Source organism: Petromyzon marinus, chromosome 1, assembly GCF_048934315.1.
Source record: "Petromyzon marinus isolate PM22_M1 ecotype Great Lakes invasive population chromosome 1, UKy_Petmar_22M1.pri1.0, whole genome shotgun sequence".
Taxonomy (NCBI): Eukaryota; Metazoa; Chordata; class Hyperoartia; order Petromyzontiformes; family Petromyzontidae; genus Petromyzon; species Petromyzon marinus.
The window spans coordinates 6493429-6507430 of record NC_133667.1 but is presented as its reverse complement, the minus strand read 5'-3'; the positions used below and the strand labels follow the sequence as shown (position 1 = coordinate 6507430).

The following is a 14002-nucleotide window of genomic DNA, read 5'->3' as shown; positions in this document are numbered from 1 at the left end:
CACATTTGTCGTACTGACTTAAAAGAATTCGCAATGTTTTGTTTGCTCCTTTGGCATAGGTATAACATTATCATTTGTGTGTATGATTTCATACAGTATATCCTCAACAATCGAATTGCACACGCATACTTCAATGCACGTTTCATGAATACAAAAGTTGATTACAGTCAATTAATCGGTGCATCATTACATGCACAATACTGTGCAGATACAGGGGGTTGTGAGAATGAAGTTGACAAAAATATTTTGCCAGAAAGTGTTTTTTGATGGATAAGATAAACCACTTTGAAAGTGTAGAGGTCAACTTTAGTCTAAGGACGTGCATGTTTGAGGCAGGAGTGATATCTGCTTTATTCTGTAGGTCAGAAATATGGATTTTTAAAAGGAGCCAGCAAAGACGCTTTGTCATTCGAAATGTGGGCGTGTGCTGAAGATGTTAACATTTCATGGCATAATAGGGTAAACAACTAAAATGCGGTGACATGCACTTGGTTAACACCTTCATTGAGCAGTCGTTTATGATTACGCTGATGATTGTGATTATACCCAAAAAGCATCATACCCACAGGCAACACAGTCCCAGAGTGTTTGGAGGTGGTGCTGTCTGCACTGCTGCATGTGTTGGCGATTCTGCCCATTTGCACTCTGCACGAGCGTGTGCACTGATTGCTCTCTGTGTGTTACCCCAGCAGGAGCCAGCGCTGTGTCCAGAGATGCTGATGTCTCAAGCCACAAAATAACGGTGAGGTCTGCAGCAACGTTTCATAATATAGGCAGAGCATAGCCTGACTTCTGTAGAAAATGTTTTACTTTTAGTGAAGCAAACCTACAGCCTCAGCTGTCGCATATACAGTGAGGGAAAAAGTATTTGGTTCCCTGTTGATTTTGTACGTTTGTCCACTGACAAAGAAATGATCAGTCTATAATTTTAATGGTAGGTTTATTTGAACAGTGAGAGACAGAATAACAACAACAAAATCCAGAACAACGCATGTCAAAAATTTTATAAATTGATTTTCAAATGAGGGAAATCAATATTTGACCCCCTCTCAATCAGAAAGATTTCTGGCTCCCAGGTGTCTTTTATACAGGTAACGAGCTGAGATTAGGAGCACACTCTTAAAGGGAGTGCTCCTAATCTTAGCTTGTTACCTGTATAAAAGACACCTGTCCACAGAAGCAATGAATCAATCAGATTCCAAACTCTCCACCATGGCCAAGACCAAAGAGCTCTCCAAGGATGTTAGGGACAAGATTGTAGACCTACACAAGGCTGGAATGGGCTACAAGACCATTGCCAAGCAGCTTGGTGAGAAGGTGACAACAGTTGGTGCGATTATGCGCAAATGGAAGAAACACAAAAGAACTGTCAATCTCCCTCGGCCTGGGGCTCCATGCAAGATCTCACCTCGTGGAGTTGCAATGATCATGAGAACGGTGAGGAATCAGCCCAGAACTACACGGGAGGATCTTGTCAATGATCTCAAGGCAGCTGGGACCTTAGTCACCAAGAAAACAATTGGTAACACACTACGCAGTGAAGGACTGAAATCCTGTAGCGCCCGCAAGGTCCCCGTGCTCAAGAAAGCACATATACATGCCCGTCTGAAGTTTACCAATGAACATCTGAATGATTCAGAGGACAACTAGGTGAAAGTGTTGTGGTCAGATGAGACCAAAATGGAGCTCTTTGGCATCAACTCGCCATGTTTGGAGGAGGAGGAATGCTGCCTATGACCCCAAGAACACCATCCCCACCGTCAAACATGGAGGTGGAAACATGCTTTGGGGTTGTTTTTCTGCTAAGGGAACAGGACAACTTCACCGCATCAAAGGGACGATGGACGGGGCCATGTACCGTCAAATCTTGGGTGAGAACCTCCTTCCCTCAGCCAGGGCATTGAAAATGGGTCGTGGATGGGTATTCCAGCATGCCAATGACCCAAAACACACAGCCAAGGCAACAAAGGAGTGGCTCAAGAAGAAGCACATTAAGGTCCTGGAGTGGCCTAGCCAGTCTCCAGACCTTAATCCCATAGAAAATCTGTGGAGGGAGCTGAAGGTTCGAGTTTCCAAACATCAGCCTCAAAACCTTAATGACTTGGAGAAGATCTGCAAAGAGGAGTGGGACAAAATCCCTCCTGAGATGTGTGCAAACCTGGTAGCCAACTACAAGAAACGTCTGACCTCTGTGATTGCCAACAAGGGTTTTGCCACCAAGTTCTAAGTCATGTTTTGCAGAGGGGTCAAATACTTATTTCCCTGATTAAAATGCAAATCAATTTATAACATTTTTGACTTGCTTTTTCTGGATTTTGTTGTTGTTATTCTGTCTCTCACTGTTCAAATAAATCTACCATTAAATTTATAGACTGATCATTTCTTTGTCAGTGGGCAAACGTACAAAATCAGCAGGGGATCAAATACTTTTTTCCCTCACTGTAAACCCTCGTAACACTCGCCATGGTGACGCAGCTCAGCGGTAGGGCGTTCGCCGCTTGTTGCAGAGGTTCACTATTCAAATTTATCTGCTACCCTGATTAATACTGCTGGTGTGTTAACTTTAAAATACGTGCCGTCTGCTTGACAGTGGGCGTTAAAGATCCCGTGACGTAATCCACAAGAGGAGGCTATAGTTTGCTGACGACATCGTCCAATTTAGCCAAATTTGGAAAAGTTACCTGCAAATTAATCAATTTTAATTATACTCAGCAATCATCACCTCCTAGTGCGAAACCTTGCCAGGACCCTCCTGAAAACCTGGATAGAGTAATGAGAAAAGCTTTTCTGGGTAATAATAAAATACATTTTATTCATGGTTAGTTCTTTGTGCCTAATTGTTATTGGCTTATTTGATTTCAGCTTCCCCAGGTTCTGGAGAAGAAAGAGAAAGGTACGCTCCACGGGGCTTTGCTCAGTTTCACGGGGCCCACGGGAGGAATCCACCTTTTCCACTTGCCCAATGCAGTGAACACAGCGCCCTTCTTGATCAGCCTGCATTAACCGTTACCTAATGTACAGCCCTTGTCAATCCACTGCTGGATGAAGACCTCCCCTGGCTGTGATGGTCAAGGGGGTTGTTTGACCATACTTTACCACGCTGGTCCGTGTGAGTCGGTGAAGGGTTTTTTCTCGTGAAACTAATTTTCTAAATTGAAAACGAATTTATTTTGAACTGCTTTTTGTTTTTCATTTGTTGGCCTTCCCCCTCACCTCCGATGATCACGGTTATCTAAGTATAGTGCAAAATAAGTTCAACAAACATACATACGTGAATGATGTTAACATTGGCCATAGTAGCGCAGCGTAGAATCCTCTGGGCCGCCTGTCCCTATCACACCAGTCCCAAAAGCAAATATTTTCGGTGGGGCTTTTGTTCATGCCATTAAATTTGAGATGCAAATGACATGCCATTTTCTAATTTCTGTCTCCCCCCAAATATCCATAATTACATGTTCATTGCACGTACATTAGAGCATTGGTAGTGGCTGTGCTGTGTGGGTGGAGTTGAGGCACAGCATCGTCCATCAATTATGATGCTGTATGCGACACAAGCTTGCAAGATGGTGTCACAACTCACGGCAAGCCCAAGATGTGCGAGGAGAGCGTCCTGCGTGAGCTGTCTGCCCCTCCCCCTCTCTCGCTCCGGCTTTAGAATTCACCGGATGTGGAGTCAAGGAGAGCAGCTTCTCACTCCCAGTCAGGCACTGGCCCAAGAGTGGTGATGGCCATGTGTACATCCCCTACAAGGTGTCCAAGGACTTCTGTAAGTGTCACATTGACCTTATGAACTGTCAGTGCGTTAGTGCTCTATGGAGAGGCTTCTTTGACATGTTTTAACATTGCTTTAAATCCACGAAATGTCTTTACTCGTACATTGGTTATAGTAGCGTGCATAGTTTACCTTGAGGGTTTTATCAGCACTAGTCTCATTATGACAGCTGAATTTTAGATTAGGTTTGCTTATTAATGTGCATTTGCCTTTACCAAGAGACTAGCAGTCAGACCAACTACCAAATACTGGAGACAAGAAGGTTGGCTGTTGACTTAATAGCATCAGTGGCATCACCATAATGACCTGAGCTATTGACATAATAGGGTGCTACTCGCAGCTTTCATTTGATGTCAGCTGCTACAGTTCCACCAAATATTTTCCTTGCACTCACATGTAGTATGTAGGTCCTGGTCTAATGCACCCTAACATGTGCATATAAATATAAAGCATTGTAATAATGCTTTGTATTAACCCCCCCTATTATGATAATTAATACTAATGACTTCATCTTCTTTGGTTCTTTCGGTAAAGTCACGTAGAATGATAATAAAATAATACATTGATAAAATAAAATAACACAATAACATTCTCACGACGTTTCGGCCACAACACAAGCGGCCTTCATCAGGACAGCCTACCAGACAGTCTCGCCCCCCTTCACCTGATGAAGGCCGCTTGTGTTGTGGCCGAAACGTCGTGAGAATATTATTGTGTTATTTTATTTTATCAATGTATTATTTTATTATCATTCTACGTGACTTTACCGAAAGAACCAAAGAAGATGAATCATTGCAGTCACGAAAGCTTTAAATGGAAACTAATGACTTCATTGCGGACAATGCATACAAATTGCATCGAAGTGAACTGATATGAAATGCCTCACTGTCTTGCAGATGACTATGATGTGAAAGCCATCAAGCAGGCTGTTGAGGAGTTTGAGAAGAAAACCCACATGCGATTCCGCCCTCATGGCAAAGAGACGGACTTCATTCACATCCAGGCCTTGGAGGGGTAAGAATTTCCCATCCAATACCCATATACTGTACAACACTTAAATAATTCACAGCCAGTACTCACATCTGGAATTATCATTCAGCACTCAATCATGTTGACATAGATCTTTGTAATTCTACAAGCTGTACTGGCTCTGCCTCACCACAGCCAATCCCAACACGTTGTGTGGTCCCTCTGGCCATTGCCAGAGGTGTGTAGTGAAAAAGTACTTCATAGCTCATAGGATTCCTCCAATCTAAATCGATATTCTGATCTTGAATGTGCTCATCTTACACAGTCACTATGCATCTGAAATCGCATCTTAGCTGAAGAGAGTTTATTGTTGTCAGTGGAATATTGATTAAAAATAATTTTTTGTGTTAGATCACATGAGTAAAGTGTGTGTCGTACACCCTCATCCACCCAAAACCGCCCGTGGAATATATGTTAGCCTAATTGGAGAGATTTTCAGGACCTTTCACATCTCGTGAGAAGGTTTTGCTTTGGATGGAAACTCATTTTGTCTGGCAGAACAAATTACATTTCCAGTTTACAGCAGTGGTGGGTGTCATAAAATGTTGAAGTGCCATTTCTCTGCCTGCGGTTTATGTGGTGACATTCCCACACACTGGCTGGTGGAAACCACCTGGACGTCCCACTGTCTCATCAATCGCTGCTTTACACAGCTTGGTTTCTGCTCCTTAGCTCCATGCAGTCTTGTGCACATTGCATTCAAACTGCCAGAAAATATCACTTGGTGGAAAGTGGTCGCTAGAAATATTTTCAGCCACAATTTATGGACACCCAAATTATCTCGAGAAATGCATAATTGTTCAGGACCACCAACTGTCCATTAAGTTATTTTATTATATTTTTTTCGTGCAGGAAAGGAAAAAAATACAATTCGTATTTTTTGTTATGGATATTTAATTTATGCAAAAAGAACACCACTACCAACACTGTATCACCAATTCTAGATTTAAAGCTTTCGTGACTGCAAGGATCCATACTCTTTGGTTCTATTCGGTAAAGTCACGTAGGTAAAAAATAAAACAACAAAAATCACGACGTTTCGGCCACAACACAAGCGGCCTTCATCAGGTGAAGGGACCAGACCGTCTCGAGGACAGCGCTGGAGTGAAACACAGCCACGCTCAGACCGCGACCTTTAAGCTTTGTGCGAGGAAACAAGGTGCCTTGACAAAGGAATTAGCATAAAAATTAGCATTTGATTGGCCGACTTAGCATAGAGGTGGTGTACATGCGGGTGCACATGCCGGTTGGCGCGGGGGGTACCTATTGATGGTGTGAAAAGATAATTTTTAAGAGCTGCGAAAGTTTGGGGTACCACTACTTGAAAAATATACTGTACCATTGAAAATTAGTTTAATGTTTGGTTCGATTTAGAACATCTTTCCAATGGTTGCTTAATTTGAAACCATCTTCTCGGTTGAAATTGTGTCTGTGTTTGTAGATCTGAATTGCCTCGTGAACAAATCTCTGATAAAAACCTGTGGGTTTGCAAAGAACCTTGGTATCGGAGAAAATTATATCGTGATCACCCACAGCGTTGTAACAGTGATCAGCTACGGCAGAATAATTCGTTTTGCCGTGTTTCAAATCTGATTTGTGCTCGCGAATTCGGTCAGAGACATGTCGCTTTGTCTCCCCGATATAGCAATCACCGCAGGTGCAACTCAATTTGTAAACCCCGGGGTACTGTAAGTCAGGAATGACAACCTGATTCCCACCACCACCCAGCCCAAAATAATTCTCTCATCAAAACTTTATACCATAGGGCTCATTGCATTTCGGACCAACACCACCTGACCAGTGAATTAAAACATGTACACCTGGCCCTCAAAAGGAATGGATACTCTGACCGTACCATCCGCCAAGCTGTTTCTCCCTCCATACAGAAACAACCACTTGATACTCCGGTCAAAACCATCACACTACCATATATAGCAGGTGTTACTAAAAATATTTCCAAAATTCTAAACAAACACAAGATCCAGGTCCGGTTCAATACAGTACACAAAATTCGTGATCTGATCCCATCCGTGAAGGATGTCATTCCTGATTTATAGTACCCCGGGGTTTACAAATTGAGTTGTACCTGCGGTCATTGCTATATCGGGGAGACAAAGCGACATGTGTCTGACCGAATTCGCGAGCACAAATCAGATTTGAAACACAGCAAAACGAATTCTTCTGCTGTAGCTGATCACTGTTACAACGCTGTGGGTGATCACGATATAATTTTCTCCGATACCAAGGTTCTTTGCAAATCCACGGGTTTTTATCAGAGATTTGTTCACGAGGCAATTCAGATCTACAAACACAGACACAATTTCAACCGAGAAGATGGTTTCAAATTAAGCAACCATTGGAAAGATGTTCTAAATCGAACCAAACATTAAACTAATTTTCAATGGTACAGTATATTTTTCAAGTAGTGGTACCCCAAACTTTCGCAGCTCTTAAAAATTCCCTTTTCACACCATCAATAGGTAAACCCCCCCTCCCCCCCCCCCCGCGCCAACCGGCATGTTCACCCGCATGTACACCACCTCTACACCGTTCATCATGCTAAGTCGGCCAATCAAATGCTAATTTTTATGCTAATTCCTTTGTCAAGGCACCTTGTTTCCTCGCACACAGCTTAAAGGTCGCGGTCTGAGCTTGGCTGTGTTCACTCCAGCGCTGTCCTCGAGACAGCCTGATCCCTTCACCTGATGAAGGCCGCTTGTGTTGTGGCCGAAACGTCGTGATTTTTGTTGTTTTATTTTTTACCTACGTGACTTTACCGAATAGAACCAAAGAGTACTGTATCACCAACTATATTTAGACACATTCTATTCCAAAATGCCACTTGCCCTCTGGCCTTTTCTGATCTCCCATCTACATCCTATCCCCATCACCAGTCTATCTTCTCATTGTTTCTTGGCCTGGTGCACTCCGCACTAACATTCATTTTCCAGCTCAATAAATATAAAATAAAAAATGGGCCTTCTTCTGACTCCAGTATTTGCTAAAGGGCAACGAGCATTCGGATGGGTGAGGTTTGCTTATATTTTATGGACACATACAATGCTGCATAGTTAATTGTGCTGCTTAGACATTTGAATACCTAGAGTGCACAAATACGAATACAGTTAAGGACAGTCACTTGATGAAATAAACACATTATTATTTCGATTCAAGTCCGTGAATCGTCGTCTCCTGCTTAACAGCAATTTCAGAGGGTAATGCTCCTCCTAGCAATGAGGCCACATTCTTACAATGATTGGTGGTATGGGTGACGGGAGCTGTCACTGCTGCAGCCTCAAGGGACAACCCGCGTTCGATTTGCTGTGGGCACCTTGAGGTTCCAACTGGCGATCTATAACTGGCTCGCTTCTTCCGATCTACAGCCAATATCAGCGTCGATTTCCTCAGCCATTCACCTGTTTTGTCTTGGATAGCCAATGTCCCTCCAGTCTGAGAATCGAAGCCTGGTCATTCATCTGTGAACACTCGGGAAAAAAAAACTCAGACAGGGGAGCTCTAGAGATGGATCGGGTGGGGGGGGGGGACTTGACCTATGTGTATCATGTACAGTGTGGGTGTGGGGAAGGACAGAAGGTGCAGGTTTGAGGGCCGTGGCACCACAGCTACATGTATCTGGATGCAGGGCAAAACAATCTACATGGCATCTGACCTCACTGCATAAGGGATCCAATGTTATCTGTGCATGTTGATGTTGGAGGATATTTTTATGCATTGAATCCACTGCACCCGGGGGGTTGGCGGTGGCCCGGACGTCGGTGTCTGAGCTCGAATCCCCAGACTAGCCTGGGCTGTAGGACCACTCAAGGCCTCCGCCCCGGGCGGTCTGGTGGCAACAGTGCCGTGGGCAATAAACCTCCCCACCAATAAGCTGCCTCTGCCTCACCCCGAAGGTTGGCGAGTCTACCATCTGTGGGGGAACCCCAGAGAGCCCCACCCGTCACGACCCGCCTAACTAGCCACCCGAGTTTACTTGCCTAGCTCGCTGGACTACCTCGCCTGTTTCCCGACCATGCAAAGTCCGCAAATTTGGCCCACTTTCTATGGGGTAACCTGAAATCAAGACACGCACCACTAAACGTTGCAAACCCTCACGCCCTATCGTACTATCCTGCCCAATGTCCCCACGCCAAGGGTTTCCGTTCACTCGAGGGGATTCACCAGTCATTCTAATCATCACCTGCTCATTCTCCCCCCATCCATGGGAGGGGTGGAGGTGTTCTTTACTCCTGCTTGCGCGGGTCTGTGCACCATCACATTCAGTCCACATACATAATTTTCCATATCTGCTAAACTCATCAAAGTTTTATCACAGAGCCCCGTAGCTTCCATCTAACGCTAGACTTTAGGATACTTGCTAGGCTGCCAGGATGACAACTCAGGTGGAGAGGTTGGAACCATGTGTTTAAATCAACTAATAGCTCTGCCCCGTGTGTGCATAGTTCGTGCCGTGGTATGCTGGTCTTGCCCTGTGCAGCAGCTCCAGTGTCATGGCACCACAGATGAGCTGACATGGAGCATGCTGGCACTACGCTTGTGGTGTCACCTCCTGGTGGTGTGAAGGATTGCATGCAAATCACTTTTCAGTTGGGAGATTATGCTAAGTTTTTAATGCGTTGTCTACATTCAGGAAAGAGGAAATTCAATACGTATAAATAAGTTCACAGAAATGCACACGCTATCACTATGGGGAAAATGGTTGCAGCTTAGCTGATAATTGTGGCACTCATGAATGTATCGATAAAAACTCACAAGTTTATCTAGTTAACACTTGTACCCATGTTAGCGGTGATCACTGAAAGGTTTGTAGCAAGGACATGTCATTACAAAGGACATTGCATCTCTTTTTTTTACCTTCACCTTGTACAGGGCCTTGATAATGACAACTTCACTCTTCTCTACTCTTTACTTTAGGGACTCTACTGTTCCATGCAAACTCATTGACTCATTTACATAAAAATCTGAAATATACTTTATCTAAATATATTTAAAATAATCACGTGACACCGGTGGATGATTTCTGCTTTCAGGTCTCTCAGCAAGAGCTGGTCGTATGTGGGGAGGCAGGGGGGAGCCCAGGATCTGTCCCTGGAGCCCGGCAAGGTGACCAAGGGCACGGTTCTGCACGAGTTGATGCACGCGCTCGGTTTCCACCACGAGCACTGCCGCAGCGACCGCGACGACCACGTCTGGGTGGTGCCAGAGAACATCAAGAAAGGTGAGAGGGACAATGTGACTCCATCTCTCAGTGCAGGAGGAACATCACCTGTGACTGTTGCTTCCGAAATGCCTCTGGTACTATGAGTGCCGATCCTCCTCTACTGTCCGCATCTGGGCACTAGCGGTGCAACGATGGATCAATTAATCAATATTAATTCTTTAGCTAACAATACACGCATGGATGTGTGTAAAATAAACAACATTTATAAATTCATATGTTTTTTGGACGAGTTCAGTAACCCCCTGCAGCCACTGGAGGCCACTACGTTAAACAGATTGTTAAACTAATCATCTATTCTTGAATGGAATCAGAACCCTAATCACGACAATTCAACTAGTGGTACCACAACTCACCTCCCTGACACCCCTAGCGGGCAAGAAGGCAAGTCTCATTTGTAATGACTGGAAGCACAATATAGCAGCGTGCCACCCTCTTAACTGATGCTAGGTTGTAAATATGTTCACACAGTTTATTGTTTTGTTTAATAGAATTGTACTGAGCAGACTGGCCTTCCCATTTGACAAAAAATATTCTTCAAATTATAAAAAAATTATTAGCCATTACAAATTTATTCAAATTTAATTGTATTAACGGTGGAAATTCTAACTTTAATTTCTTGTTCATTTAGAAATCTGATACATCTGATTGGTTGTTTCTGTGGTGTGACAACACCCATTTTAGAAACCGGGATGGGTGCAGGGGATATTTCTACTTCCTGGATTTTCCTGAATATGCTTGACAGTTTTAAGTGAAACATGGCATCTGATTGCTAAATGTGGTTGTGATAAATGTTCTTCACCTAACCCTGAGCTGAAACAATAATAATTTATTACGCTTGTCACCATGTGACAATTTTATTTGTTTGGCTGTGTCGGGTGATGGTGAGCCATTTGATACAATTTTTGCCAGATCATTACGTGGCCTCACCCAAAAATAAATTACAAATCAGACCGATAATATGCATAGCGAATGTGACAAAGAATGTTTAACATGTGAGACCATCTTCTTTGGTTCTTTCGGTAAAGTCACGTAGAATGAGAATAAAATAATAAATTGATAAAATAAAATAACACAATAATATTCTCACGACGTTTCAGCCACAACACAAGCGGCCTTCATCAGGTGAAGGGACGAGACTGTCTGGAGGACAGCGCTGGAGTGAAAAAGCCACACTCAGATCACCACCTTTAAGCTGTGTGAGAAGAAACAAAGCGCCTTGACAAAGGAATTAGCATAGAATTTAGCATTGAAATGGCTGAGTGATTAGCTTGTGACTGGTCACAGAAATGGCTATGTTAAAGTTAAAGCATACACATCCGCAGAGGCACCCCTTGACAAAGGAATTAGCATAGAATTTAGCATATAAATAGCTAAGTTAAAGTATACACATCAGCAGAGCACCCCTTGACAAAGGAATTAGCATAGAATTTAGCATTGAAATAGCTGAGTGATTAGCTTGTAACTGGTCACAGAAATAGCTATGTTAAAGTCAGAGCATATACATTCACCGAGGCACCTAGTACAAATCAAACAAGAGAATTTAGCATTGAAATAACTAGGCGAATTTAGTATTGAAATAACTGAGTGATTAGCTTGTGACTGGTCACAGAAATGGCTATGTTGAAGTCAAGGCCTACACATCTGAGCTATTCACAGTAACTGGGTATACACTACAATATATAATGAATACTACATAGTGAACCAATAAAAAACTAAAATATAAATTACCTCAATGTTATCAATAAACTCTATATATTCTCCAATCAGCTAAGCTACCAACAATAAGTCGTTATATATCACAATGCTATATGGCGAAAAAAATGGGTGGATTCTTACCCTCAACTTTAGCAACACGGATAGCTATGGGCCCCGTTCAGACGGACGAGTTCACCCATGGTCGGAACAGAGGAGGGGGAGAGAGACAGCTGTGAGGCGCTGTTATACTCCATGTTGTAAACCATACCATTAACCGTGGTGTGAGAGGTATTAAGAGTCAATGCCAGCGAAAGAGCTGTGGTCTGAAGGTCATCGTAAAATACAATTAATTAAGAACGGAAATGGTTTAAAACATCATCTCTCTTAATACCTCTCACACCACGGTTAATGGTATGGTTTACAACATGGAGTATAACAGCGCCTCGCAGCTGTCTCTCTCCCCCTCCTCTGTTCCGACCATGGGTGAACTCGTCCGTCTGAACGGGGCCCGTAGCTATCCGTGTTGCTAAAGTTGAGGGTAAGAATGCACCCATTTTTTCGCCATATAGCATTGTGATATATAACGACTTATTGTTGGTAGCTTAGCTGATTGGAGAATATATAGAGTTTATTGATAACATTGAGGTAATTTATATTTTAGTTTTGTATTGGTTCACTATGTAGTATTCATTATATATTGTAGTGTATACCCAGTTACTGTGAATAGCTCAGATGTGTAGGCCTTGACTTCAACATAGCCATTTCTGTGACCAGTCACAAGCTAATCACTCAGTTATTTCAATGCTAAATTCGCCTAGTTATTTCAATGCTAAATTCTCCTGTTTGATTTGTACTAGGTGCCTCGGTGAATGTATATGCTCTGACTTTAACATAGCTATTTCTGTGACCAGTTACAAGCCTATCACTCAGCTATTTCAATGCTAAATTCTATGCTAATTCCTTTGTCAAGGGGTGCCTCTGCCGATGTGTATGCTTTAACTTAGCTATTTCAATGCTAAATTCTATGCTAATTCCTTTGTCAAGGGTTGCCTCTGCGGATGTGTATGCTTTAACTTTAACATAGCCATTTCTGTGACCAGTCACAAGCTAATCACTCAGCCATTTCAATGCTAAATTCTATGCTAATTCCTTTGTCAAGGCGCTTTGTTCCTTCTCACACAGCTTAAAGGTCGCGATCTGAGCGTGGCTTTTTCACTCCAGCGCTGTCCTCCAGACAGTCTCGTCCCTTCACCTGATGAAGGCCGCTTGTGTTGTGGCCGAAACGTCGTGAGAATATTATTGTGTTATTTGATTTTATCAATTTATTATTTTATTCTCATTCGACGTGACTTTACCGAAAGAATCAAAGAAGATGAATCCTTGCAGTCACGAAAGGTTTAAATCGAAATGTGAGACCATGTTTCTTTTTCAGAATGGCACAGTCAAATCTTCACTAAGAAATCACACGCGCATGACGTGTCTGCTCCCTACGACTGCAGCTCCATCATGCACTACAGCATGTACGTACCAGCCCAACCACTCCCTGTGCGCGTGTCTTATACTTTCCCTATATCACAGTGTGTGTGTGCATCTTATCCATTCCCTATATATAGTGTGTATCTTATACATTCCCTGTACTACAACATGTGAGTGTGTGCCTCATGTATATTATCTGCACTACAGCACGTGTGTTCTAATATACTGACCTTACTGAATGAGAAGCTTTCTGTTTCTCGGTGTAATTCCCAGCATGCTTCTCATCATCCTATTTCTGTACTTTTCAGCTTTTGTTTCATATTTTGTTTCATAATCCATCTTTATGATTCATATGTCATGGCAGGTAATATTCACTGATTAAAACTTTATGATTTAGGAACTTTGGTTTGTTGCTTTTAATGGTAAAATGCAATTTTGCAATTGCCCTCCATCCAGCTCCCAGTTACCTCTTATTCCATACTGATTTACCCAGATACACACACTGGGTTGTGTATTCAACAGCATGGCTAATTTGGCCGCCTTCCGACTGGACCTGCACACAATTTAAGTTACAATTACAGCAGCATTATCTAAAATTGCAGTTACATTTGCAATGTGATTCTAATTCATTACAAATCATACAACTAGAATTGTAATTAATCCCAGGTCTATCTCCTGCTCCTGACCTCCCCTTAGGTTGACGTGACTGTGTGCCACTGATGTTGCTGCTGTCCAACCCAGACCTTCCCTGCTCATCCCCTCTGCCTCCCTGCCACATTTTAATATTTTTT

The 14002-nt window shown here is 42.9% G+C and overlaps 1 protein-coding gene across 1 annotated transcript in view; it reads left to right on the top strand.

The window, feature by feature from the left end:
* The first annotated feature begins 112 nt into the window (after positions 1-112).
* LOC142906764 (uncharacterized) overlaps positions 113-14002 on the top strand; it is a 73487-nt gene continuing 59597 nt past the window's right edge. The window contains exons 1-6 of the mRNA XM_076055241.1: positions 113-742; positions 2863-2893; positions 3656-3766; positions 4669-4786; positions 9850-10037; positions 13168-13255. Coding sequence (XP_075911356.1) covers positions 617-742; positions 2863-2893; positions 3656-3766; positions 4669-4786; positions 9850-10037; positions 13168-13255 — 662 coding nt within the window. The 5' untranslated portion in view covers positions 113-616. The remainder of the gene's footprint in view (positions 743-2862; positions 2894-3655; positions 3767-4668; positions 4787-9849; positions 10038-13167; positions 13256-14002) is intronic.